The sequence below is a fragment of the Accipiter gentilis genome, chromosome 14 (assembly GCF_929443795.1).
Source record: "Accipiter gentilis chromosome 14, bAccGen1.1, whole genome shotgun sequence".
Taxonomy (NCBI): Eukaryota; Metazoa; Chordata; class Aves; order Accipitriformes; family Accipitridae; genus Astur; species Astur gentilis.
The window spans coordinates 17,592,472-17,615,316 of record NC_064893.1 but is presented as its reverse complement, the minus strand read 5'-3'; the positions used below and the strand labels follow the sequence as shown (position 1 = coordinate 17,615,316).

The 22,845-nt window shown below is 51.7% G+C and overlaps 1 protein-coding gene across 1 annotated transcript; it reads right to left on the bottom strand.

Moving 5' to 3' along the window:
* Nucleotides 1-183: 183 nt before the first annotated feature.
* Nucleotides 184-22,521, bottom strand: LOC126045923 (centrosome-associated protein CEP250-like). Its single transcript, XM_049817610.1, has 19 exons — nucleotides 21,841-22,521; nucleotides 19,303-21,709; nucleotides 18,591-18,647; nucleotides 17,783-17,865; nucleotides 17,043-17,208; nucleotides 16,191-16,297; nucleotides 14,913-15,140; nucleotides 14,252-14,396; nucleotides 13,821-13,967; nucleotides 13,406-13,636; nucleotides 11,631-11,824; nucleotides 9,265-9,392; nucleotides 8,890-9,059; nucleotides 7,894-8,073; nucleotides 4,632-7,151; nucleotides 3,720-3,875; nucleotides 3,176-3,283; nucleotides 2,958-3,008; nucleotides 184-668 (listed from the first exon to the last, which is right to left on the bottom strand). The coding sequence occupies exons 2-19, from the start codon at nucleotides 19,399-19,401 to the stop codon at nucleotides 477-479; spliced, it is 4,962 nt and encodes a 1,653-aa protein (XP_049673567.1). The 5' UTR covers nucleotides 19,402-21,709; nucleotides 21,841-22,521; the 3' UTR covers nucleotides 184-476.
* Between the last annotated feature and the right edge of the window lie 324 nt (nucleotides 22,522-22,845).

Genomic DNA, 22,845 nt, shown 5'->3' with positions numbered 1-22,845 from the left:
CTTGGTACCACCTCCGCCTGTGTTTCCCTCTCTCGTCACAGGGAAGGAAGGGCTACGAACTCAGGAGGTTAAACCGGACAGCAGCTCGGAACAGCTTACTTGTGCAAGTGAAAAAGAGAGTATAAGCTTTTCCTAAGCCACATACTTGCCTAGCCCTTGCTTTTTCCTACTAAAAAAGCGCAGTCCTGCAAAATCTCTTTTATTAAAAAACATTTTAAACATCGCTGGCACTAGGCGATGCTTGCGAACATAAACAGAACCAATGTGTACCCCCGTTGAAAAAGTGCAGTCCTGCAAAACCTCTTTTATTAAAAGAAAGTAATTTTTAAAGTCACTGGCGCTAGGAGATGCTTCCAAACGCAAACAGAACAGATGTACCCCCATTTCCCGCAGCAAAATACAGAGTACGTTTGCGGGAAGGGCACAAGACTGGAACGCCGTGATGCTGCAGCTGCTCCTCTACAGGAAAAGAAGGTTCAGAGAGGCTGACCCAGCTTCCGAGCCTCTGCTTCCAGAACAGCGGCTTTGGGCTCCCTGACCACAGCTGCTAAGGAGCGAGACAGCTCTTGGTGAAGGTCTGACAGCTCCTGGCTGGTCTTGGCACAGCACTCGATATAGTCCTGCTTGTATTTTCGTTCTTCTGCCAGCTGCGTCTGCAGAAGGGACACCTGAAAGAGGCAAAAGGCCGAGCTCAGACAAGCCCACGCTCTTAGGACCAGCCGTAGCTCCACAGATCCGGCCGTCAGGGAAGACGCACCCTCCAGCTCCAGCCCGGACCAACACGTTGTCCTTGTGGAACGGGAACTAACAGGTTGCCAGAGCCACCCCGAACTGAGCTCAGATTACCGACAATGCCGAGCTTCTTTCTGGCATACCATTCACAGGCCCAACACCGAGACATGACATGCATATTAAAGAGAGAGGTTGCTACAGGATTTCGTAACCCAACCCTTTTTTTCAAAGGAGAGATTTGGGCTACTGCCACCTTAGTTCCACATGCTTTCTCCTCAGCAGGAGGCCTGCTGCTTACACAAGGTAGTGCAGAACCGTTCTGTTACGATCTACTTTAGAAACCTGACAGCTAGCACGTGAAAGGGGAGAAAACGCTCACGCTTCCTAACTTCAGAGCATTTCACAAATGAGCAGAGCAAAATCTGATGAACACAGCCCAGGGGGCAAAGGAGCCTTAAAGGACTGCTGAGGCCTTCAAAATCCTCAAACTCTTATTATTTCCTGGCAACAGCGGGTCGTGCCTGCTGGGCTTTTTGGTGGGAGAGACCCAGCTGCTCTCACCTCCTGTCAGCTTTGCAGGGCAGGGCAGCGCAGCCACAGCAGCTCTGGCATGTTGCCCTCTGCCTGCTTTGGAGCGGAGGAGATGCCAGCACTGGGAGCAGCGCTCGGTGCTTTGCTGTTTCGGGGAGAACAGCTCAGGCCGGAGGTTCTGCTCTGTTTTCAAAGTGACGTGTGCTTTGCCAAGGGCTCTGTCCCACGTGGGAATGCCATCCCCAACCTCCAGCTAGGAGTACGAAAATACTCTTTCTTGGCAAATGAACTCAAATAACAGAAGCAATTCCTAAAGGAGTTTTATGGCTTATGGAACCTGCTCCGTTTGAATTACAATACCAAGGTCTGCCAACGTAAAGCCAAACCAGGTAAAAAGAGGGTCCTTAATCTGCTAAGCATCTAGAGCAGACTAGGTGGGAAACTCGGGCAGCCAGCTCCGGAAGGGGAACGCTAGGTGCTGAATTAGAAGCTGGTAGCGCGCACGGAAAGCAAGACGTCAGAGGGACTTCACAGCAAACGATACGCGTAGGCTAGGGAACACCACCCCTGAAGAGAGGGACAGCTCTGACCTTCTCTCTGAAATAATAAGGGCACCTTTGTGCAGCTGGCCTTGGAAGCCTCCCACGCTTTGGTAGGTAACCCAGAGGTACGCGTGGGAGAAGCGGCCGTCTGCTGCTAAGAGCATCTCCCAGGAAGGGGGAGATCAAGTTCCAGTTCTGCTGTTTCCCAGACCCAGAGGGGTGCCCCAACTAGCCAGCTGAGGACGATGCTTTGAGCAGAGCACCTTCATTTTCCTGCTGAACTGCTGGAGTAGGTCCACAGTGCGGGCAGACACAACCGTCACAGGGGGAAGGGGGTTCTATCCGTTATCTGTAGCAACGGAACTGCAGGCGCTGAGGCTTCCCCGTGAAAACACCCTTAAGGTATAACTTGATGGCTTCAGCGGTGTGCTCGGCTCACTTGCCAGAGCTGAGCACCGTGTACTTTACTCGCATAAATCTTACAAGCATTTTGCCCTGAACGTCTGTGAAGATTCACCTCCTCCGGGAGGCCAGGGCGTACCAGACGCTTAAAAGCACATGGAGGAGGAGCCTGGCGACTGCTGCTACTGCCAGTACCGCTGTCAAGGGATGCGCTAGGGTTCAGGAGCTGGGATGTACACTCTTGCACTGATAAAACAAGCGTCCACGCTGTGCTTAGGTCTCCAACTCGGCCCGATACTGGGATCGTGATCAGCACAGCATAGCAATAGGAGACTAACGGTTGCCCGAAGGCTGTAAGCTCTGGCGCTGCCTCAGACCCCTGGAGCTCTGATCGAGTGCAAGCTCTACCGTTAACGGAGTCAAGGGAAAATGGAAGCCGTCAACAAGATGAGTAAGACTCAAGGGGAACATCCTTAGAATCTTCTCTATATTCAGGCGAGTGCCAGTTCTCTGAATTTCCTCCAATCCCTCTCCCACCACGCCTGACCTCTAGGCAAGCCAGAGCCTAGACCTAGGTGCATGACGTTGTTTGGCCATGGCCAACAGATGTGTCTGACTGACTGGGTATTTCCACTGCCTGGTGTACTCACTTCCCGACAGCCAAACAAAACTCGGGCTGTAGCATCGTGCAAAGCTGTGCCCCTCAGTACAGCCACGGCAGCTTTTGACGAGAGCCTTCCCACTCCTCACCTGGTTCTGCAACTCAGCTAATCGACGACTGCAGCGAGCGTGAGACTCCTCCTGTGAAGAAAATGCAAGGATTTCCTTTTGGTCTCCAGTTTGGCCAGGGCCATGGTCTACGTTCCACTTCTCTTGGGTCTATGCTGGGGGGATGCTGCCACTGGGATTTGCCACTGTTCCTCTGTACGGCCAGACCCTCCTCCCACCAAGGAAGATTCTGTTCTCACCTGTCTAGAAGCAGCCATCTTGTGCTGGTCAGAGAGCGAAAATCCGCACGCATCCGGCAGCGACCGACCACTGTGATATCTCTTCAGTCTCCTCCGTTCGCGTTCCACCTGCAGGCGATAGGTGATAGGAGAAAGGGTGACAGAAACCTGCCACCAAACAAGGAGCAAAAGGAGCTCTGGACATCATGGCAAGGAGATTTCTGCTCTGCTCAGAGGCTGTTAATTGCCCCAGAGAACGCTGCGGGCAAAAAGCACTCAAAGTAGGCTATGGAAGAGAAAGAGCAAGAGGAAACAGGTCCTGACACAAGAGTGTCAAATGTGCGTGTATGGGGACACTGGGGCAAGAAGGCTGGGACCGGAGCGAATGCGCATTTGTGAAGGCAACGGGGTGCCAGAAGAGAGAGCAAATACAAAAGCGTGTGTCCACAGGGGGAAGCGGGAGAGGGAAGGAAACAAGCAGAGGACTCCAAAGTGCTGTCTGTGGAAATGTGGTGTGATCCAGAGGACCGTGAGGCTTTGCAGAGGCAGTGAAAGCCTGTTTTACCTGCTCGAGAGTCCTCCTGAGCTCAGCATTGAGTTGCTTCAGCTCCGCCTTCTCCAGTTCCAGCCTTGCAACTGCTCGCTGCAGACATTCCAGCTGCTGTGACAGGAGTCTCTTCTCCGAGAGCCATGATAGCTGCTCCCCTTCTGCAATAGCCTGCTGGGCATACAGAGAGGAGTTTATGTTGAGCTGGTGCCCCATAAGGGTTAGGAGGGACAGAATCGACAAGTCGGGGAGTGTGACCGGACTCGGGAATGGACAGTGCCAAGTCCCTTCTGCTCCTCCGGGTTGACGGGCCAAAACAACACACTCTCTTCCTAGGGGCCCTCCTCCCGATCGCCGTGGGGAAATCCACACAGATTTGCCTTCCGGCTTTTTGGACCGCAGCACAAGTACATCCTGAATGCGCAATGAAGCCCTTCACCTGATCAGGCAACGGTACGAATGCCGTTATTTTTAATACACTGGAAAAGCTGTACCTCCAAAATCGACATCTCTGAAAGCACCGTCAGCGCAGCTGCTGTGCAACCATCGTTACAAAATTCTGCTAAGGCTAGTCCCTTACTTTGGTCAACTGTGCCCCTACCTTTCCATGCCAAACCCCAACCGCGACACGTTGGCTAAGCTTGCCTACGCAGGAGAGAACCAATTACCCATCCCCAACGTTTGGGCTTGGGGTAACTCTAACAGCAAGCTCCGTAGTTCTTTCAGTAGTTCGGGGGCTGACAGAAAACATGTCAGCAGGGGAATGCCTTGAGCTACGCAGACAGGCAAGCCTGCTGGCTACAACCGCAGTTTCTTTGGCCAAGCAGGTCATGTATTTATGGGACTACATATTCCCGTATCTTTATGGGCATCATCCTTAGAATCCTTTATAGGCATTTTAGTTGACTGATGATCAGTCACACTGCCTACCTGATGATGAAACCGGTCCGTGTCCCTCTCCGAAACCATGCTCTGCAGGATGGCTATTTCTTCCCTCAGAGTCCCATTGGCCATTTCACTCTTGGTAAGGGCAAGAGTCAGAGCTTGTGCCTTCTCTTTCCATTTGACTTCTCTGCTCTCGGTCTGCTTCAAAACAGCAATCGTGCGCTCCAATTCTTCCCCCTTGGCTTTCCGCTCATCCTCCAGTTGTTGCGTTAGCTCCTTCTGTCTTTGCAAGGAACGGTCTCTCTCCTGGAGAACTCGCCTCTTCTCTGCTTCCTCTTCCTCCCATTTCTGGAGTTTCTGGATTTGTTTCTGCAGGGTCTCTCCGCCATCCTTCCATCGCAAAGCTGATGTTAATTGTTTCAAGAGCTCGCTCTGCCTCCTAAGCTCTTGTTCTCTCTCTCTCAGAGTCTTCTCTAAGTACCCGACTCTGTCTCTGTGGTTCTTGATCTCTTCATCCTTCTTTGTCAGAGTCGGCTGAACATGCTGGAGATCTTCCCGAAGAGCTCTTACCTCCTCTTTTAACTCTTTTAGTTCACCTTCAGCCTTGGCCTCTTGCTCCTTCTCACGCAAGGCTTCTTCCAGGAGCTTCTCTCGCTCTCTGCCATGCCTAACCTCTTCATTCTCCTTGGTTAGCCTCAGCTGGAGATTCTGCAAGGTCTTCAGTTCTTCTTCTTGGCGCTGGAGTTTTTGCATGAGAGTTTCATTGTCTTCATCTCTCTTCCTCACCGCTTGCTCAAGCAGATCCACTTGCTGCTGGCATGACGTTAGCGCTACTTTCGTGCTTTCTTCACGAAGCCGGAACATGTTCATTTGCTCGGTCTGCCTGAGGAACTCCGAGTGGTTCTCCTTCAAGATTTGGCTCATTTTGTCTAGATCCTGCTCTAGACTCTTGGCCCGCTTGCCTTCTAACTCCTTCTGCTCTCGAAGCTCCTGGACGTGCTCTTGCAAAGACACTATCTCTTGATCTCTCGCTTCTAGAGAAGATTCAGCGTATTCTAGTTTTTGCTGTATGGCTTCGGTCTGCATCGCTGCCTCCTCCTTTTGCTGTTGAAGCTTAGCGATAGCTTCCTCCAGAACCTCTACCTTTTCCTCTCTTTCTTTCAGAGTCAGCTTTGTTGCTTGGAGATTTGTTTGCTCAGCTTCATGCCTTTCCTCCTTTTCCTTCCACGCCTCACATTGCTTTCTAAGGGATAGAATTTCGTGTTCTTTTTCCTTCAGTGCCACTTGAAGCTGCTGCAGAATTTCCTTCTGCTGTCCAGAGTCTCGCTCTTGTTTTTGGAAGGTCTCAATCAGTTCCTTCTGAGATTCAATCATTAAATCCTTTTCTTTCAGTACTGCTGTAGTGTATTCTAAGTCTCTGTGCAAGACATTCATCTGTTCTTCTGTTTTCTCCGCGTAGCTCCTTGCTTGTTGCTTTTGGATGTCTAGGAGTCTGTCCTTTTCTTTTAAGGCTCCTAAGGTCTGCTCCAGTTGGTCGCGGACAGTCCTTAACTGCATTTCCATGACTTCTTCAGCTTCCCGGATTTGCTTTTGTTGTGACTCAAGCTCTTGATCCTTTTCGGATAAAGACAGGGTCATCTTTTCTAGTGTACCACGAAGCTCTTGCAGGTAGCCCTCTTGCTGTTCCTTGTACTGCTGCAAGAGTCTTAACTGATCCCTTTGAGAATCACACTCGCTCTCTCTGTCCTTAAGAACTGCCCTCAGGTGTCCAAGGCTCGCGTGCAGAGATTTCACCTGTTCTCTCTCCATTTCCAGCGCTTGGATCTGCTGAGTCAGAGACTGCAGCTCCAAATTCTTCTCCTTCAAGTTTCCTTTCATATGATCAAGATCCACCTGCAGATTTCTCACTTGTGATGCACCGTCTCGTTCTAGAGTCATTATTTTCCCCTCCTGGAATCGCATCTCCCGGTCTCTCTCCTCCAGCTCTTTGCTCATCTTGCTGACAGCAGTCCTCTGCAGTTCTCGCTGCTTCTCCAGCTCCCGTATCTGTTCTTGCTGGGATCCGATCTCCCGGTCTCTCTCCTCCAGCTCTTTGCTCATCTTGCTGACAGCAGTCCTCAGCATTTCTTGCTGCTTCTCCAGCTCCTGTAGCTGCTCTTGCTGGGATTCAACCTTCTGGTTCTTCTCTGTTATGTCCTTGATAACCTCACTGACAGTGGTTTCATGCATTTCTTTCTGGTTCTCCAGCATTCTCATCTGTTCCTGGTACAACTTCATTTCTCCCTCCCTCTCTGACAGGATGGCAGTCATATGAGTGAGACTCTCCTGCAAAGCTTGTCTCTGTGCTGCCTCTTTTTGGAGCATCTGGATTTTCTCCCGCTGCGTTTCCACTTCCTCGTTTTTGATTTTTAAGACAGACAATGTAGTTTGAAGTTCTTGTTCAAGGCAGCGATTCCTATCTGTTGCTGCATTTGCTCGGGTTTCGGAGGCTGTGACCGAGTCCTGAAGAAGTTTCATCTCCCGTACCAGTTCTTCTTTAACTGCTCGCAGTCTGTCCCGTTCCTGCTGCAAAACAGTGACAAAGAGGTTCAATAATTCCACCCACGTATGTTTGCTTGTCGTACTAGATTTGAACTCCTGCTTCAGTGGCTGCCCCCTCCCTCCCTGCCTCTCGGGACATTGTAAGACCTTCCCCGCGCCACCCCCCTTTCGGTTGCGTCTTTCCCAGCTTACTCGGCCAGTCCCGTCTTCCTTTTTGCCCTTCTCCGAACCTCTTCTAGCTCTAGTGTGTTCTTTTGGGGAGGAGCTGCCAGAACTGCAGCCAGGATTTAAAGTCCAGACTAACCATGATTTAGGCAGTGGCACGATGATGTTCTCTCTGATAGGGAGGGAGGAAGGGAAGACAGAACAACCCCGTTGTTGGGGTTGGGCGTTGGGGGGGTTTTTTGGACCTCTACCGTGTAGAGTTTTCAGGGTACCATCCTCTAGAACACCACTGTGCCCTCTTGAAGGAGCAGTGGTCAGACCACAGACACAGTTACAGTGTTCATGTTCTCTTCAGGCTGCAACGCGCTTCCTGCCTTTCTTAAACCTACACTGGGGTAGCCTCTCGCATTACAGGCCCTGTCCCTCACGGCACAAAGGTCTCACGGCTGCCAAGGCATCGCTCCTCTTTACAAAGGGGTATCTAAGAGACGCTTCTACCCAGACGGACGGTGTCCAGAGAAGCACTGCCAATAAGGAGCCCAGAAGAGTAAAAAAAAAACAACAAAAAAACCCACACGAATTCTCCTTTCACAGTCTTTACCTCTTGCTTGGCACTTTCCGCTCTCGTCCGTTCCTCCTCTTGTTGAGCTTGCATGGTAGCAACTTTCTGCTTCATATCAAACAGCTTCTTCTCGTGCTCCCTTTCCGTCTCTGCCTTCTCCTTTTCCCACTGCTCCAGCATCTCCTGTAGCTCTGAATGGTGCCCTTCCCGCTTGCTTGCCTGATGAGGGGAGAAAAAGACTTCAGGATGGAGTCCCAGCCAAGCTTCTCAAAAAAATGGGAAGCTTCATCCCTCCCACAAACCCCCACCTCGACAGCGCACAGTAGTGGCTTTGTGCCCTCCACAAATCATGTCCGATCAAGGAACTTAAAAGGAGGGTCAGCTGGTGGAAGAAGAGGAGATGTTACCTTCCCCTCTCTGGCGGCTGCCTGTTTCCTAGCACCTCTCGCCTACGGGATTTCTCTCTAGTCTCAGAGTCTCTATTTTCAAAGCTCAACTCCATTCTCATCAAGGAAAAGATGCAGATGGACTGCAGGGTGAGAAAGAGGCCAGCACCCCGATGCCCTAGTCACAAGACGGGCCACGAACTCACGTACCAGGAACAAGGGGCTGTTCTATCTGTTCTGTATGCTTTAAGCCCAAAGATAACACCTCTGTCAACCATGAAAGGACAGAAAGAAAGGAACAAAGTTCCCGCGACTCCAGTTGGCAGGAAAGTTAGGACTCTGCTTCACGGTAGACAGGAGTCTGCTAAGATCCTACCCCTTTACTGCCATGCCTTGGGTGGGGACCACCCAACCTTCTGCTCAACTCGTCTTAGGCCCACACGGAATCCGTGGCTTGCATTTACTGTCCCGGCATAGTCCCGTAGGTCTTCACGTGCTTTCAAGTGCGAGCCGTTGGCTCTGCTGCCTGGCCTAGCAACGTGTGGCCTATGACAGACGCTTGCTGCCATTTCACACGCTCAGGCTATTATTCTTCTAAAGCCAGCCCACAAAGCTTGCCTCAAGAATTCAGAAGCATATTGTTTCCTACCAGCTCTTGCCGGAGCTTGTTTATTTCCACTTCGTGAGCCGTTTCCCGAAGTTTCAGGGTATCGTTATACTGCTCTTCTGTCCGCAAGAGCTGTTGCGCCATGTTTTCCCGTTCCTGCTTCATGAGAGATCTCTCTGCTTCCAGCTCACATTGAAGGCACTTCACTTCCCCTGCAAACGTGGCAAATGGCAAGATTCAGGGCCTACACAAACAGCGGTTCTGACTTCACTAACCTTAAGCCATTTGAATTTCAGTGTCGGAGGGATCTGTCCCCAGCTCCTGCGCTCCTTAGAAGCACTGCACACAGAGAGCTATTTTTATGCCATCCTCCCTAGGCAGGGGGATCACCAGAAACAAAGCACACGAGGCTCTCACCTTGTATCACCTCCTTGGCCTGCCTGACTGTCTGAAGTTGGATTTCAAGCTGACTCCTGGCGATCTCCAGCTGAGATAAGCGCTGCTGAGCCTCAAGCAGGCTGGATTCCAGGGTCTCCCTCCCGCACCTACAAGACGCCAATACGGAGAGAAAGGAGTTTCTTGCTCCTGACGCCCACAGGGAGCTAGTCCAGTAGGAACTGGTTCAAGATCCCTACCCCTCAGTACGGAAAATGGGTTGCGTGGAAACTGGGATACAGAAGGCATATTTCTGCCATTTAAAAGAGCAAGGCAGGCCCCTCTGAGGGAATGCCCAGGCTTTCCTTATGACCTAGCGTAACACAGAAAGCCCAGCCAAATTTGATCTCCACAGGCAAATCTTAAATTGCTATTGTCTGATCTATGACACACGGGTAGCTGCGCTCACCAAGTCTGTGGCAGCAAGCAAAAGCCCAGCCTCTGCTCACAGCCCTTTGCTCATCATCACTTCCAGGTTGCTCTGCAGGGGCACAGAGTAAGAGGATCTCCCTGGCTGACTCGTGACTTTTTGATGCTGTTCGTAGTGTACGTACAGGGAGGTGATCTTCCAGACTCCCTATATTTCAAAGGGACTAAAGCAATACATCAGATCCTATAGTAAAATCTCATGCTTGTAAGCAGCATTTGTAAGAAATCTGAACTAGATTTTACCTGAACAAGGACTACCTGAAAGGAGAGACAGGTAGCCTTCAGTTTAAACTCTTGGAAGTTCACGAGAAAAACTGGCTACTTTTCTCTAAGCGTTGCTAACGAAGCAGGCAGTAGCCCAAACGACTTGCCGCTCTTTAAAATGGAAGTTGTAGTACTGCGGAGGCAAATTGTTACATCCACAGCCTTCAACCAACTGCTACGTATGACACACAGGATTCTGCAACCAGGAGCTGAAGTTGCCTCCCTGATCTAACACGGCGTCCGGTGTGCCAGGTTCCTACCATACACAGCACTGCCTCACTAGAACAGGCGTGCAACCAGGATAACATCCTTCAGGGTAAAGGGGCACCTGAGTGGTACAGCAATAAGACCCACAACAGTAGGATTTCACTGCTCTGATGGACGATGGAGGGTCTATCTTCAAGAAGGAGAACGAGCACATATTTCTGACTACGCCAATCTCTGGCAGTCCAGAGTAAATATGCTCCATTTTAAGGATAAATCAAAGTCAGTCTCTAAACCAGAACAGAGAAGATAAAGAGTCCAAAACTGTGACGACAACAACAGGCTCTTAAGAACAACATCTGGCAAGAATAGTTGCTGCAGCCCAATAATTGACAGAACATAATTCAGCTGGATCAAATAAGAGGAGCTGGAGCTCAGAAGCAGCAGCAGCTCTCAAGAAACAGACCGAGTCAAAATGGTGTTTATCAGCCTTGCTAACAACATACTCTGGAGTGGTAAGGCGTAAAAGTCAAGAAGCATGACAAACAACCTCTCATTTGTACAGCTCTGCAAGGTCAGGAGTCTTCTAAAAAAGACCTGAGAGGAGGACAAACCTCTCGATACGTTGGGCAGTTTGGGGTGGTTGGTTTTTTTTAAAAGCAGAACTTGTCACACGTGATCTTAGAAACCTGATCCAGCAGAAGGACAAAATCTTGTTCCTTCCCTGCATAAACTCCTCCATGATGTCTGTCTCAAAACAGCACGTGGTAAGGAGTACCGGACCCACACACCAATGATGGGCAACAATTCCCGCAGACTGGCGAGCATTCAAAAGAGGCTTCCCTGCTGCTGGTGTAACCAACTCTAGGTCCTGCACCACAGGTAACAAGAGTTAGACTAGAAAGAGTAGGCCCTCAAGATTTTCAGCACGAGCCTCTAGCTTCACCCTAAACGGCAGTGTCCTACTCGCCATGTCCGTACGTAATAGCCTTGAATTCTGAAGATCCCCTGTCAAACTACTGGATAAGGAAAGATCCAAGTTCAAACGTGCAGAACGAGAAACCAAAACCAGAAAGAAGCTTTGGGTTTCAGTAAACATCTGCATGGTTTAATTATTACTCAATGCAGAGCCAAGGTACCAGATACCGAGGAATTACGCTGGCTTGCTTTGGACTTCACACAGGAACGTGCAAGGGGGCATAAACATGAGCCCCAGGCTCAGGAGAGCTTTGTTAGCTTTAGCTGTCAGAAAAATAACATTCAAACCATGCTGTACTGGTTTGGGTTTTTGGTTGGGTTTTTTTGCTCGAGATTCTTTCATTTTCTGTCCATGGAAGGTGAAAACAGCTCAAAAGCATACAGGATGCAATGAAGCCTCGCGTAACGATTATCACCTCTATAATTACAGCCATTAAATAATCTCCTGCCTAGGGTCTCCCCCCTGCCTTTACCTGGCCTCTGCCAGCTGCTCTGCAAGGCCTCGTCTGTCCCGCTCCGTGGCTGCCAGTCGCGCCTCTAGGGCAGCCTTCTCGTGCGCCAGCAATTCCTTCTCTTTGGATACGTTGGCCAGTGCCTGCACTTGGCGAGAGGACTCCTGCCGCAACTGCTCCAGACCACTGCTAGCTGACTCTTGCTGGCGGTGAACCTGAAAGCGGGACAAAATACAGTTAGAGTCCTTTCTCTGGAGTTCTGTGCAGAGCCAGCCAGTGCCACTTCTGAATCAGCTAGAGGAGAGAGAGCTCCGGTACTCTGGCCTGAAAGTTTAAGAGCATCTGCTTCATACCGCCCTAACAGCCTGGGCTGCCAAAAGGCACTAGGGCTGTTAACCTGAAAGCCATGTGTAATAAGGCCCTACTGGGTTGCCTGGGACCAGGCGGCCCCTTCAGGACAAACGTACACACCCCAGACTACATCTTTTCACGCAAAAATACCACATCTTCCACAACTGCCACCTTGCAAACTAAAGTTCTATCAGAATCTATTCCAGTGCTGGAAATTTCCAGGAACCGTTGAGCAAGAGCAACTTTGCTCGCCGAACAAAGTGGAAATACACATGGTTTCTCCTTCTAGAAGAAGAAAAACCAACATCAAAGCGTCACCTTGTTGCAAAACACCACCACACACCTACTTCAGTGTGTACAGCAGTTGGATGCAAAGAGGTGATCCTTGGCAGGGAAACAGCCCTCGTGGTGAGCAGTGTCATTCAGTGATTTACGGAAGTCCGGCTGGTGTGGCCAAAGAGACGGTAGACTCTACTTGGACAGTAGTTCATGTCAACAATACTGTTTACTTGTCTTACACAAACAAGTTGTCCAATAGACCTTGCTGGCATTCAAGCCTGAAGACTAACTGTCGTTTTTTGGCTTTCTTCTGCAGTGATGCCAATACACCTCTGACGGGTGTTTGCCAAACAGACCACGTACTCCAAAACTAAGACTGTCTAACAGAGAACAGACCATCAGACACAAACAATTCTCCTCTCAAAGTTACCCCCTAAGACCTAAGATTGTACATTATGAAACCGACACTGAAAGGATGGCAAACTCCCTAGTCTCCTCCAGCGATACAATTCTCCCAAGCTCTTTTTCCACTCTACCAAAACCAGTTAGTCCAGAGTAAACAGTCTTCTGTGATCACCTCTTTCTCAGCTTCTCCCTCAAAGCCTAAAGAGGATCTAGCAATTCAAAGCGGCACGTATGTCCTAAAATACAGTTTCAACAATTTCAGGATGTCATTCCCGTTGTTAGCAGTACAGGACAGCAGACGCTGACTTGCCCCTTTGTCCCGCCCTCCAGGACCCAACAAGCGGAGCTTGGAAAGTTGCAGACCTCACAACAAAAAGCGTAAATAGAAACATGCAGCCCCGGGGGTTTTTGGCCTCAGAAAATGGGTGAAGAGCTACCCTGTTTGCTTCTTTCGACGCATGTGAGAGTAGCAGCCTCACGCAGATTCGTGGGCAAGGCAAATCACCTCTCTGCAGCTTATCAAAAGCCAAAAAAGAGGCCAACACAGCCAGGTGGATTAAAGGAATCTCTAGAAGCAGAGAATTGCACAACAGCTCTGCAAGCCACCAACACATTTCCAGAAGGAAGTAAACAAGGCCGTCAGACCCCCAGCGCTACCAAGTGTCTCCTTGACAAAAAACACTGCAGAATCCAACAGATACAGCTTCACTGAGCCAAGCAGCCAAAAGCCCACCCAGAAAGCACCAGGTTTTTGGTCTCACCTCATTGAGTTTCTCTTGGGTTTCTGCCTTCTCCTCTGCCAGCATCCTCAGCTCTGCCTGCAGCCCCTCCTGTTGCTCCTCTGCTTTCTTCAGCAGCTGCTCCAGGTGGGCTTTCTCTGCGCTCAGCGCCTCATTTGCTCTTTCACACAAGTTCAGCTTCTCCTGGTCAGAGATCTTTGCTCTCTCCATCTCGTCCACTTTGCCTGACAGAACGTCATGCTCTTGCTCCAGCTACAATCACAGAAGCACAGAGGAAATAAAATAACAGTAAGGTTTACTCTGTAGGAGCTTCGGCTTGGACAGGGAAAAGAGCAACGTTTCCACATTCAGACAGTCATACTGTCCGAAGGCAAGAAGGCTGAGAAGCAGCAGCTGGAGACAAACACCTGGCAAGATCTTTGACAACTCTGCTCACCTGCAACACGAGTTTGTTCAGCTGCACTTTATCCAACGCAAGAGCTTCATTGATACTGCTCATGTTCGCTGCTGCAACCTGTAGATCGGCTATCTCAGCAGTCAGCTTATTCTGAGCCCCTGTCAACTCTGCTACTGACTGCTCTGCCTGCAGAGACAAAAGAACAACATGACAACAAAGACAGGAAAATCCCTGACCTCAAGCAGCAACTCCAGGTCCCCTGTTGTGTCTCTGACACGCTCCCAGTTCCGCGTTCCCAACAAGCACGTGGGCACTAACTACACCGGAGGGCCTCTGTGGTCCGATCACCATTTTCCAAGAAGGACAACAACATTGTCCCTGGCTTCTACTGCCAGAAACACCATCTGTGGTGGTCTTGCTATCACAACTGCCTCTCCCACAAGTGCTGCCTCGGAATAAGGTGACCATACCTTTTCCAGTGCCACGGTAAGCTCGTGTTTCTCTTGCTTCAGAAGATCCCTCTGAAGGTGCGATTCCTCCAGCATCTCTCTTGCGACTACCAACTCGCTCTGTAATAATGAGTGTTCTCCTTCAAGTGCAGCTAAGTCCTTCAGTCTATGAGAAGGGGAAAGACAAACAAGTTTTTAACGCAAACTCATAATCACAGGATGATTCAGGTTTGTATGTGTGATGTTGCAAAATGGCACTCCTTGCCCCAAAGGCCTTCTGCACTCAGTCTAGCGTGGAAACGGCAGTACGGAGGGGCTACGTTGCATATGATGGTCCTGTGCAAATTCCTCCCAACTCCTTTAGCACAGCCCTGGGTAGCAAAAGGGCTGTGCAAGAGACACAGCTCTCTTTACGCTCGTCTCCATTTCTCACCAAGAATCAGTTAACAGCAAAAACATTGTAATATGCCATCTCTTTTCCAGTCCTGCCTTCCTCACAAGAGCTTCTGTCTGTCAGACAGCTTTTTCTATCCGTTCTGTTGAAGGCAATAGTTTGACTAGGGACAGGAACAAGGCTGTGCAGAATGGGTGCGTTTTAAACGTGAACGCAGCCCATCCTATGAATCCAACAAGCACCCACAGAAGATAACGCTGCTAACAGCAAAGTTGAAAACACACTCACCTGTCCTGAAGCTCCTTCTTCTCCGGGTCCCCTTCGACTTGTAAGCGCATCACTTCCCAAGTCTTCTGGCTTATTTCCTCTCCCGCTTGCTGCTGTGCCTGATCCTCGAGGACAGGTCTACCCGGCGTAACGGGTGCCCAGGGCCGTACGCCACAGTTTAGGCGGGAGCAGTTTACAAGTATAGATCCAGAAAGCCTCATTTGCTCTGCCTTCAGCTCTGACAAATCTCTGAAGAAGAATCAAGAAAGAGGTAATGTTCACGCCACCATCTTTATCAGCTGGCTCGCTTCCGAAGCACGGCATTGCGCAACAGCAAAAGCCGGCAGGAAAGACGACATCTTCGCTGGGGACGAATCGTTCACCTGACACTTTGGGATCAGGACACATCTTGATCCTTGGGCAATGGGTCTATTTGATGGTTGAGGAACGCATCTATTTTCTCCCCAGAGAGAAGAGGAAATGTACGGAACAGCCAGAAGGCTTCGAGAATTAACTAGCGGGTCAGGCATACTCTACGCATTAAGGAAAGCTTATCACCAAAGGTGGTAAACGGCTGACGGTAACCCAGAGTTTGAAATTGCATGCTGACACCAGAAGAATTTACTCTTAGGCTACGCTATTTGTCTCTGCACAGAAGGCACCTGTGAGAAAGGAACCTCAGAGGGCCCAAGAACAAGAAAACAATCGTAAAAGGGAGGGATCAAACTAAGCAAAATCAATTGGAGAAATGTAATAGCAGGGTAGAGAAGCTATTCTTTCTCTCAACAGTGTTGGTACAGGAATAAGCGGATGCAAACTGACCAGGACAAACGTAGGCTGGAAATGAGAAGGAAAAAATAACTACATACATATTCATGAATGATCTTTCCATCGGGAGCAGTGGGAAAGGAAAGACAGTGAGATTTAAGGCAAATTTTAACCACTCTGTAACAGGGGGCCGCTCCACATGCTGCATGCATAGCTTTGGTGAGTCTCTCCCAACTCGCCCACATATGCCTGTGTCTGTGTTAATATGCCCAAACATCACCATAGCCAAGTTCACCTGTTCAGGGCCTCTGCATTGCTTATAGCCTGAGCCCCTCAGCGTTATCTGAAAACCAGCATCAAACAAAATGATTCGGAGTATAGCCTAAGGCATGCTTAATGCCATCGCTTCAGACTACCAAAGGAGAAATTGTATCTTTAGCCGCAGCTAGCGTAACATCAAGGCTCAAAAAGCAGCTGTGAAGGGAAGCTATGTTTTTTCTGCAACGAGATCTAGCCTTCACTTCTACTCACCGGTCAGTGGCAGTCTTCATTTCCAGGAAATGACAGCGGAAGGTGACCACCTGACGCCACAGGCTGAGTAGACGGCTGCGTTCACCCCTTAGGTAGCTGTCATAAAGCTAAACAGGCAAAGGCAAAAAGAAATGCCAATTCAGCCTTCGCTGTCGCTGTACAAGCCTTTCAGAGAGGAGAGGGTACAACCGTCATCACCGAGTCTCCTTTAAGAACTATTCCAACGGGGGGGGTGGGGGTGGGGAGCATCAAGGACTGAAGAGCCACCACAGAGGCATCCTCAGTAGACCTGCCACCTGACTGCAAAGAAGGGAACAGCCACACTTCCCCTGCAGGAGCGGGTATCAACACAGCAAACCGATCGCGATTCATCATCTCGCCTTGCAGAGGTGTCTAACAGGCTCGGTGGAGGAAGACAAAAACAAGCCCCTCCGAGACCAGTGTCAGATTTGCTTACAACAGCCTATTAGTAAGGGAGGCCTGTCTTGTTCTTCTGTTGGCTACCCTGAATCCAAAAACACACAGACCTCTCTTCGGTCTCCACTGCTGCAGACAGAGATTTAGGAACTATTAAAAAACAGACGAGCGTTCATGTGTCACTGCCCTCCAGTGACCAGCAAGAGCAAGCATTTGCCTTTGAGAACGACCAGTACGGTCACAGCACGCGGGCATCTTCCATCACCACAATTTGCTGACACTCCTCCATCTCACACCCCTGTCTTCTGCTCATAAACACCAATACATCCTCAACGGTGCCACGACTTTCACACGGCAAGTTCTCTAGGCCAGAAATAAAACCCATTCTCATTCCACCCCAGCATCGCGTCCGACGTTCCCGTCGCCCAGCCTTACCTCACGTTCACTGCGCCACTCGCTCTCCTTCACTTCCAGCTCCTCCCGGGCCCTCATCCAATCCACCGTCAGTCTTCCAACATCTTCTTTAAGGGCTGAATTAACCGCATTCGCTTCATCGAGCTGTTCCTGCAGGAGAGTGTTCACTTCTGCCAGATTCTCACACCTTGGAAAGGGAGAAACAGCAACGAGGTCACTGAACGACTGCTATCCACAAGCAGCGTCTCCGTGATTTCCCAACTCCCTCAACACTGACTTTGTTGTCAAACTGAGAGGCCCTAAAAGTGCTTTCTAGGATTAACTAAGATCTCTCTGTGATGGCATGCTCATTTGCTTCTCCTTGCTTTAAGCCTTCTACTTCCACCTCCAATTTCGGTTTCCCCTTCTACTTTGACGATGCCCACAGTTCACGTCTTGCCTCCCCTTCGTGCTGTCTGATCACCGGATGCATCGCCTTTCTCTAGCACTCTCCTGACCCGCTCACCTACTGAACCACAGAATAATTTAGCCTGGAAAGGGACCTTTGGAAGTCACCCGGAATAACCCCCCCGCTCAAAACAGAGCCATTCAGCACACAACACTATTACTGCACCACAGAAAACAAGACTGTGGACCTTTCTGCTTTCAAAGCAGCTTGCCCAACTGCTCCCCTTGGGGAGACCAGGGAGCACTGACAGGTTTTCCCTCACTTCCACGAGCATCCAGGATACCAGGTATGAGGGAACGCTTCTTCCTTGTACCTCTGCTGCTCCTCTTCCACCCGAAGCAGTGCTTTCTCCAGGCTCTGGTCTTCTGTGGCTTCCCACCTGCCTGGAAGGGGTCCCTTCAGAAGAAAGGAAAAGTTTAGTCAAATTCTCGCCTTCCCTTCACTGCTGTTAGCATCCACCGCTTTCCGCTCCATTCGCTTGGGTAGCTCAGGAGCTCGTGGCTTCTTCCAGGCGTAACAGTGTCGTGACTATGGAGAGCAAGGGAGGGGAAGGGTGGTGCTCAATGCGAGCAGCTCTCCTCAGTCCCGCACTGTGGCACTCTCGCAGCTAGGTCTCCTTAGCTCACAACCGTGAGTGCTCTCTTCGACTTGAAGCCTGGGAACGCTCTCCTACTCTCCCACCCTTTGTTCTTCCTAGGTTTGCTTTAGCCGTGAAGCAGAAAGAAAAGCCCATAGCCGTATGCTGAACGCCAGCATTCTTGCCTTCCAAAATGCCACGTTTCAACCCGCTCTTTTTCAGAGACGGCCATAGAACCTAACAGGCAGTGTAGCCCTCTCCTGAGCCCTAGGACAAAATGTTACGCCAGCAATAAAGCACTCTTTCTCAAAACTAAACCCCCCCTCCACAGGGTTTCCTGCACCCGCATTTCTGGGACCACTGGCTCCTCCAAGAACGGCAACTGGACAAAACACTCGCAGGCAAGCTTACAGCGCTTCTTTAAACCCTCAGGCAGCAAAATCTTGCTTCCCTCTGCCCTCTGCCATTGCTTTGGGGAGCTTGCTTTGGCCCGCGTTAACAAACGCTACCTACACGGTCTTTACTTGGCAACCTGCACACTCACCCCTCCTGCTGCCAGCTGCTGCTCCAACTCTCGACACCGAGTCCGGTACTGCAGTACCTGGACGGAGACATAGAATGAAGATGAGCGAATGAATGCAGCTTGTGACAGGCTCGGCTCCTCCTGCATTAGCTTTTCTCCAAGTCTTTACAGCCCAAGCACAGTGCGTTTCACAGCGCTGCCGATGCCGCCCACAAGAAGTCGTTACCATACAGGGAAGCTTCGCTTTATCTCCTGAGACGGGGCTTCTTTTCCACGTACTGCTACCTGCTCACCCTAAGAGCTGCCTGCCTCGGCCCGGGGCCGCCCCAAACCACCCCCGCCGGCTCGGCTCCTGCCTCTGGGACAGCCCCCTGCTAACGTGGCCCAACAAAGGCGCCTGCGAGCCGGGGGGCTGCTTTATTTCAGGACGGACAAGCCCTCACGAGAGGCTCGGCAGGGTGACAGCGGCAGGGCCAGGCGCCCAGCGGGACGGGCCGGGCCGGGCGGAGGAGGGCGGCTCCCGGGGCCTCCCCCGAGCTGCGGGCTCGGCGCCGTCCCGCCCGCGGCAGCGCCGGGGAACGCCCCGGGGAGGGCCCCGCTGGGGCCGCGCCTTCGCCCCCCGACATCGCCGAGGCCCCTCTCAGCGCTGCGCGGGCGGCCCGGGCACCCCGGCCCCGCCACCGCGGCCCGGCCCCGGGCAGCTCCCCGCCGGGCCGGCGCCCCCGCTCCTCACCTTCGCCTGCAGCTTCCGCACCAGCACCGCTTGCCGGTGCTGCGCCTCCTCCGAGCTCTGCAGCCGGCGCCGCAGGGAGGCCTGGCTCCGCGCCGCCATGCCCCCGCTCTCCAGCCGGGCTCCGCCGCCTGACGGGCCCCGCGGCGGGGGCTGCTCCGCGGCCTGCCCCGGCGGACCGCGCTCAGGCGCCTGCCGCGGCGGGCGCAGCGGCTCACCCTGCCGGCCGGGCGCGACCGGGAGAGCCGGGCTCGCTCTGTGGCGGCGCTTCGCTTCTCGCTTCTCGCTCTTCGCTCCTCGCTTCTCGCTCCTCGCTGAGGGTGCGGCGGCGGGCTGCGGTGCTGCCGCGGGGGAGAGGCCGCCCCGGCAGCCGCTCGCTCCAGCGCGTTCCGCTCAGAGACCGTTAAGGGCCCCGCAGAACGCTGGGGGCAAAAAGCGCCCCCGGTGCAGTCTGGGAGAGAAGGAGCGCGAGGAAAGCCCAGAGGGTCGGATGGCGGGGTCTGGGGCCACTGGGGCAAGAAGGGCGGGACCGCAGGGACCCTGGAAAAGGTCCATCGCCCAGGGAAGCCAGCTGAAGAGCTGGCACTTGCTACGAAAAGCTCCAACTTCAGCCCCTGGAGCCGGAGTTCCCATCTAGTACGAAAGCCAAGCACACATAGGTGCAATGACTGACGCTTTCGCTCCCTGTTGTGCAGCAGGAACGGGACGGACTGCAAGCAGGGGGAGAAAAACCGGCACGGCAGAGAAAAGTTCAAAGTTACAGGACAACGAACGCTGTGAATTAAGCTTTATTTCGTGAGCACGTGAAGAAATGCAACAAACACACACGACAAACAGGGCTCGGTCCCCTTTGCCCGGGCTACTCTCTGACGTGAATTCACTCAAGCCGTCATGTTTCCTAACTTACAACCCGTAACACTAAAAGTCCTGGGCTTATGGCGGGGGGGCAGGGGGAAAAAGAAAAAAAACCCAAAAGCAAAACCAAAAAAAAGACGTTGTTTCTCCCTAGTGAGAGTGCTCATCCTTCCTCCTCCGTCACCGCGCGGGCGTCCCCCGTATCACACTGTGAAGCACAAAAGCCCCAGCAGTCCAGCTGCTGTTGAATCTCCTTCAAAGGCTTTTTGGCTCAGCTGCTGTTTTATACCTTCCAGCTTGGAAGTCTGGTCTATACCATTTCCAAAAGTCAGCAGATTCTGACAATACTGCCAGGCAAAGATGGGGGCTGCAGGAGACAGCCAGCTGCAGGTGCTAATGGCTGCATCATGGCCCTTTAGCTCTTCCTGGCCACCTGTGCTGCCTACCTGGTGCTCCCCCTTCAACCCAAAGGCGCTGCTCCCAGCATACATCGGGCCTTAGCGTGAGCTGGGCTAGCCCAAATCTGAGCAGGAGCTGAGCGAACAGTCACACTCCACCCCTTGGTGCAGTCAAACATCTAGCGAACCCGCTGCTTCGGCGAGTGGAGGTACCGTTACTCCTCTTGCCTCGCCTCCAGGGATCTGAGGCAGCGCCAGAGCTTACAGCCTTCGGGCAACCGTTAGTCTCCTATTGCTATGCTGTGCTGATCACGATCCCAGTATCGGGCCGAGTCCGAGACCTAAAACAAGCGTCCACGCTGTGCTTATCAGTGCAAGAGTGTACATCCCAGCTCCTGAACCCTAGCGCATCCCTTGACAGCGGTACTGGCAGTAGCAGCAGTCGCCAGGCTCCTCTTCCACGTGCCTTTAAGGGTCTGGTACGCCCTGGTCTCCCGGAGGAGGTGAATCTTCGCAGGCGTTCAGGGCAAAATGCCTGTAAGATTTATGCGAGTAAAGTACACGGTGCTCAGCTCTGGCAAGTGAGCCGAGCATACCGCTGAAGCCATCAAGTTATACCTTAAGGGTGTTTTCACCGGGAAGCCTCAGCGCCTGCAGTTCCGTTGCTACAGATAACGGATTGAACCCCCTTCCCCCTGTGACGGTTGTGTCTGCCCGCACTGTGGACCTACTCCAGCAGTTCAGCAGGAAAATGAAGGTGCTCTGCTCCAAGCATCGTCCTCAAATGGCTAGCTGGATTAAAACGCTTCAGGTAGTACCAGAAGAACCCCAATCCCTTTCAGATGTTCACATGGAGAAGGAGGGCATCTGGGAGTGCCTCTTCCCCTCCACCCACTGGAAAGGGGCTTGGATGGCTTTCAGGCATTTGCACTGTCGCGTCTAAGCGAGGATGGAGTCTTAAGCTATGCAAAACGGCAAAAACCAATGGAGGGTGATGATATAGATTGACACGTCTCTTACCTGTGTTTCTCTCTCAGCTTCACCACCATGGGCAAAAGTTCATATAGCGCAAACACACCAGGCAGGCCCTGGTCTCCCAGTAGCCCCTTGGCTATCTTCTCATGTCGTGTAACTGAAAACGGGTTAGTCCTTACCACCTAGCAGGAAACAAACACAGCAAACGTCGTTTCGTTAGCGAGGCACAGGAAAGGCTACTAAAACACAAGTTCAGTGAGCCGTATCAGTGTAGCCCTGCCCACTCACTTGTGGGGGGCCTGACAGTACTTACAAAGGGTCATAAGAAAAGCACCATCAGGATCGAGTCTATTTTTCCTACAGGCTATCAGTTAAAGCCCCAGCTAGCCCAAAGAATGAGTGACGCATCAGTGCCCAGGCCGGACTGTTTCGGTCTCTGCTGGCAAGTAACGGCACAAGCTGCTCCTCTCGACCTCAACCCCAAGTCCACGTCATCTTCCACCAAAATGTAGTCCACCCAAGCATGCTTCAGGAGACAGCACCGGTAGGAGAAAGCCATACGGATATGCAAGCGTGCGAAAAACGGAAGTGATACATAAAGGCAGGAGAGTGCCAGGGCTGCAGAAGGACACAGATTGCCCATCTTGATATAAACGAAGATCACCCTGCAGCATTCTCCTGCACCCTGCCGTTCTTCTAACCCTTGCCCATACCAGTCCTATTCTTAGAGCAAATCAACTGGGTTTCTGTAAAAAATGACATTACGTTCCCCTATTGACATTATCCCTAAAATGACATGATTATCCCCAATAAGCTATCTGACCAGGAAGGCCAAGGCGTGGCTGGAACTGAACCTGGCAAGGGACGCAAAGAATAACAAGAAGGGCTTCTACAGGTGTGTCGGCCCAAAAAGGAAGGTCAAAGAACGCGTACACTTCCCTCCCCCCCGATGAGCAAGACTGGCAAACTGGTTACAAGGGACAAGGAGAAGGCCGAGGTACTCAACAACTTTTTTGCCTCAGTCTTCACGGGCAGCCTCTCTTCCCACACCTCTCCAGTGGGTGGACCGCAAGACGGAGACTAGGGCAGCAAAGGCCCTCCCACTGTAAGAGAAGATCAGGTTCGTGACCACCTGAGGAACCTGAACATACCTACGTCCATGGGACCTGACGAGATGCAGATCCCAGAGTCCTGAGGGAACTGGCTGATGGAGTTGCCAAGCCGCTCTCCACGCTCTTTGGAAAGTCACGGCAGTCGGGTGAAGTCCCTGGTGACTGGAAAAAGGGAAGCATGACACCCATTTTTAAAAAAGGTAGAA

Bases quoted from the DNA above. Each gene is read 5' to 3' on its own strand.
- LOC126045923 (XM_049817610.1), bottom strand. From the start codon at position 19,401: ATGGCGGCGCGGAGCCAGGCCTCCCTGCGGCGCCGGCTGCAGAGCTCG. The intron at 16,298-17,042 runs GTAAGGCTGGGC...TTGCCTGTTTAG, and splicing joins AGTGGCGCAGTGAACGTGAG to CTTTATGACAGCTACCTAAG. The intron at 9,393-11,630 runs GTAAAGGCAGGG...GGCGTCTTGTAG, and splicing joins GAGCAGCTGGCAGAGGCCAG to GTGCGGGAGGGAGACCCTGG.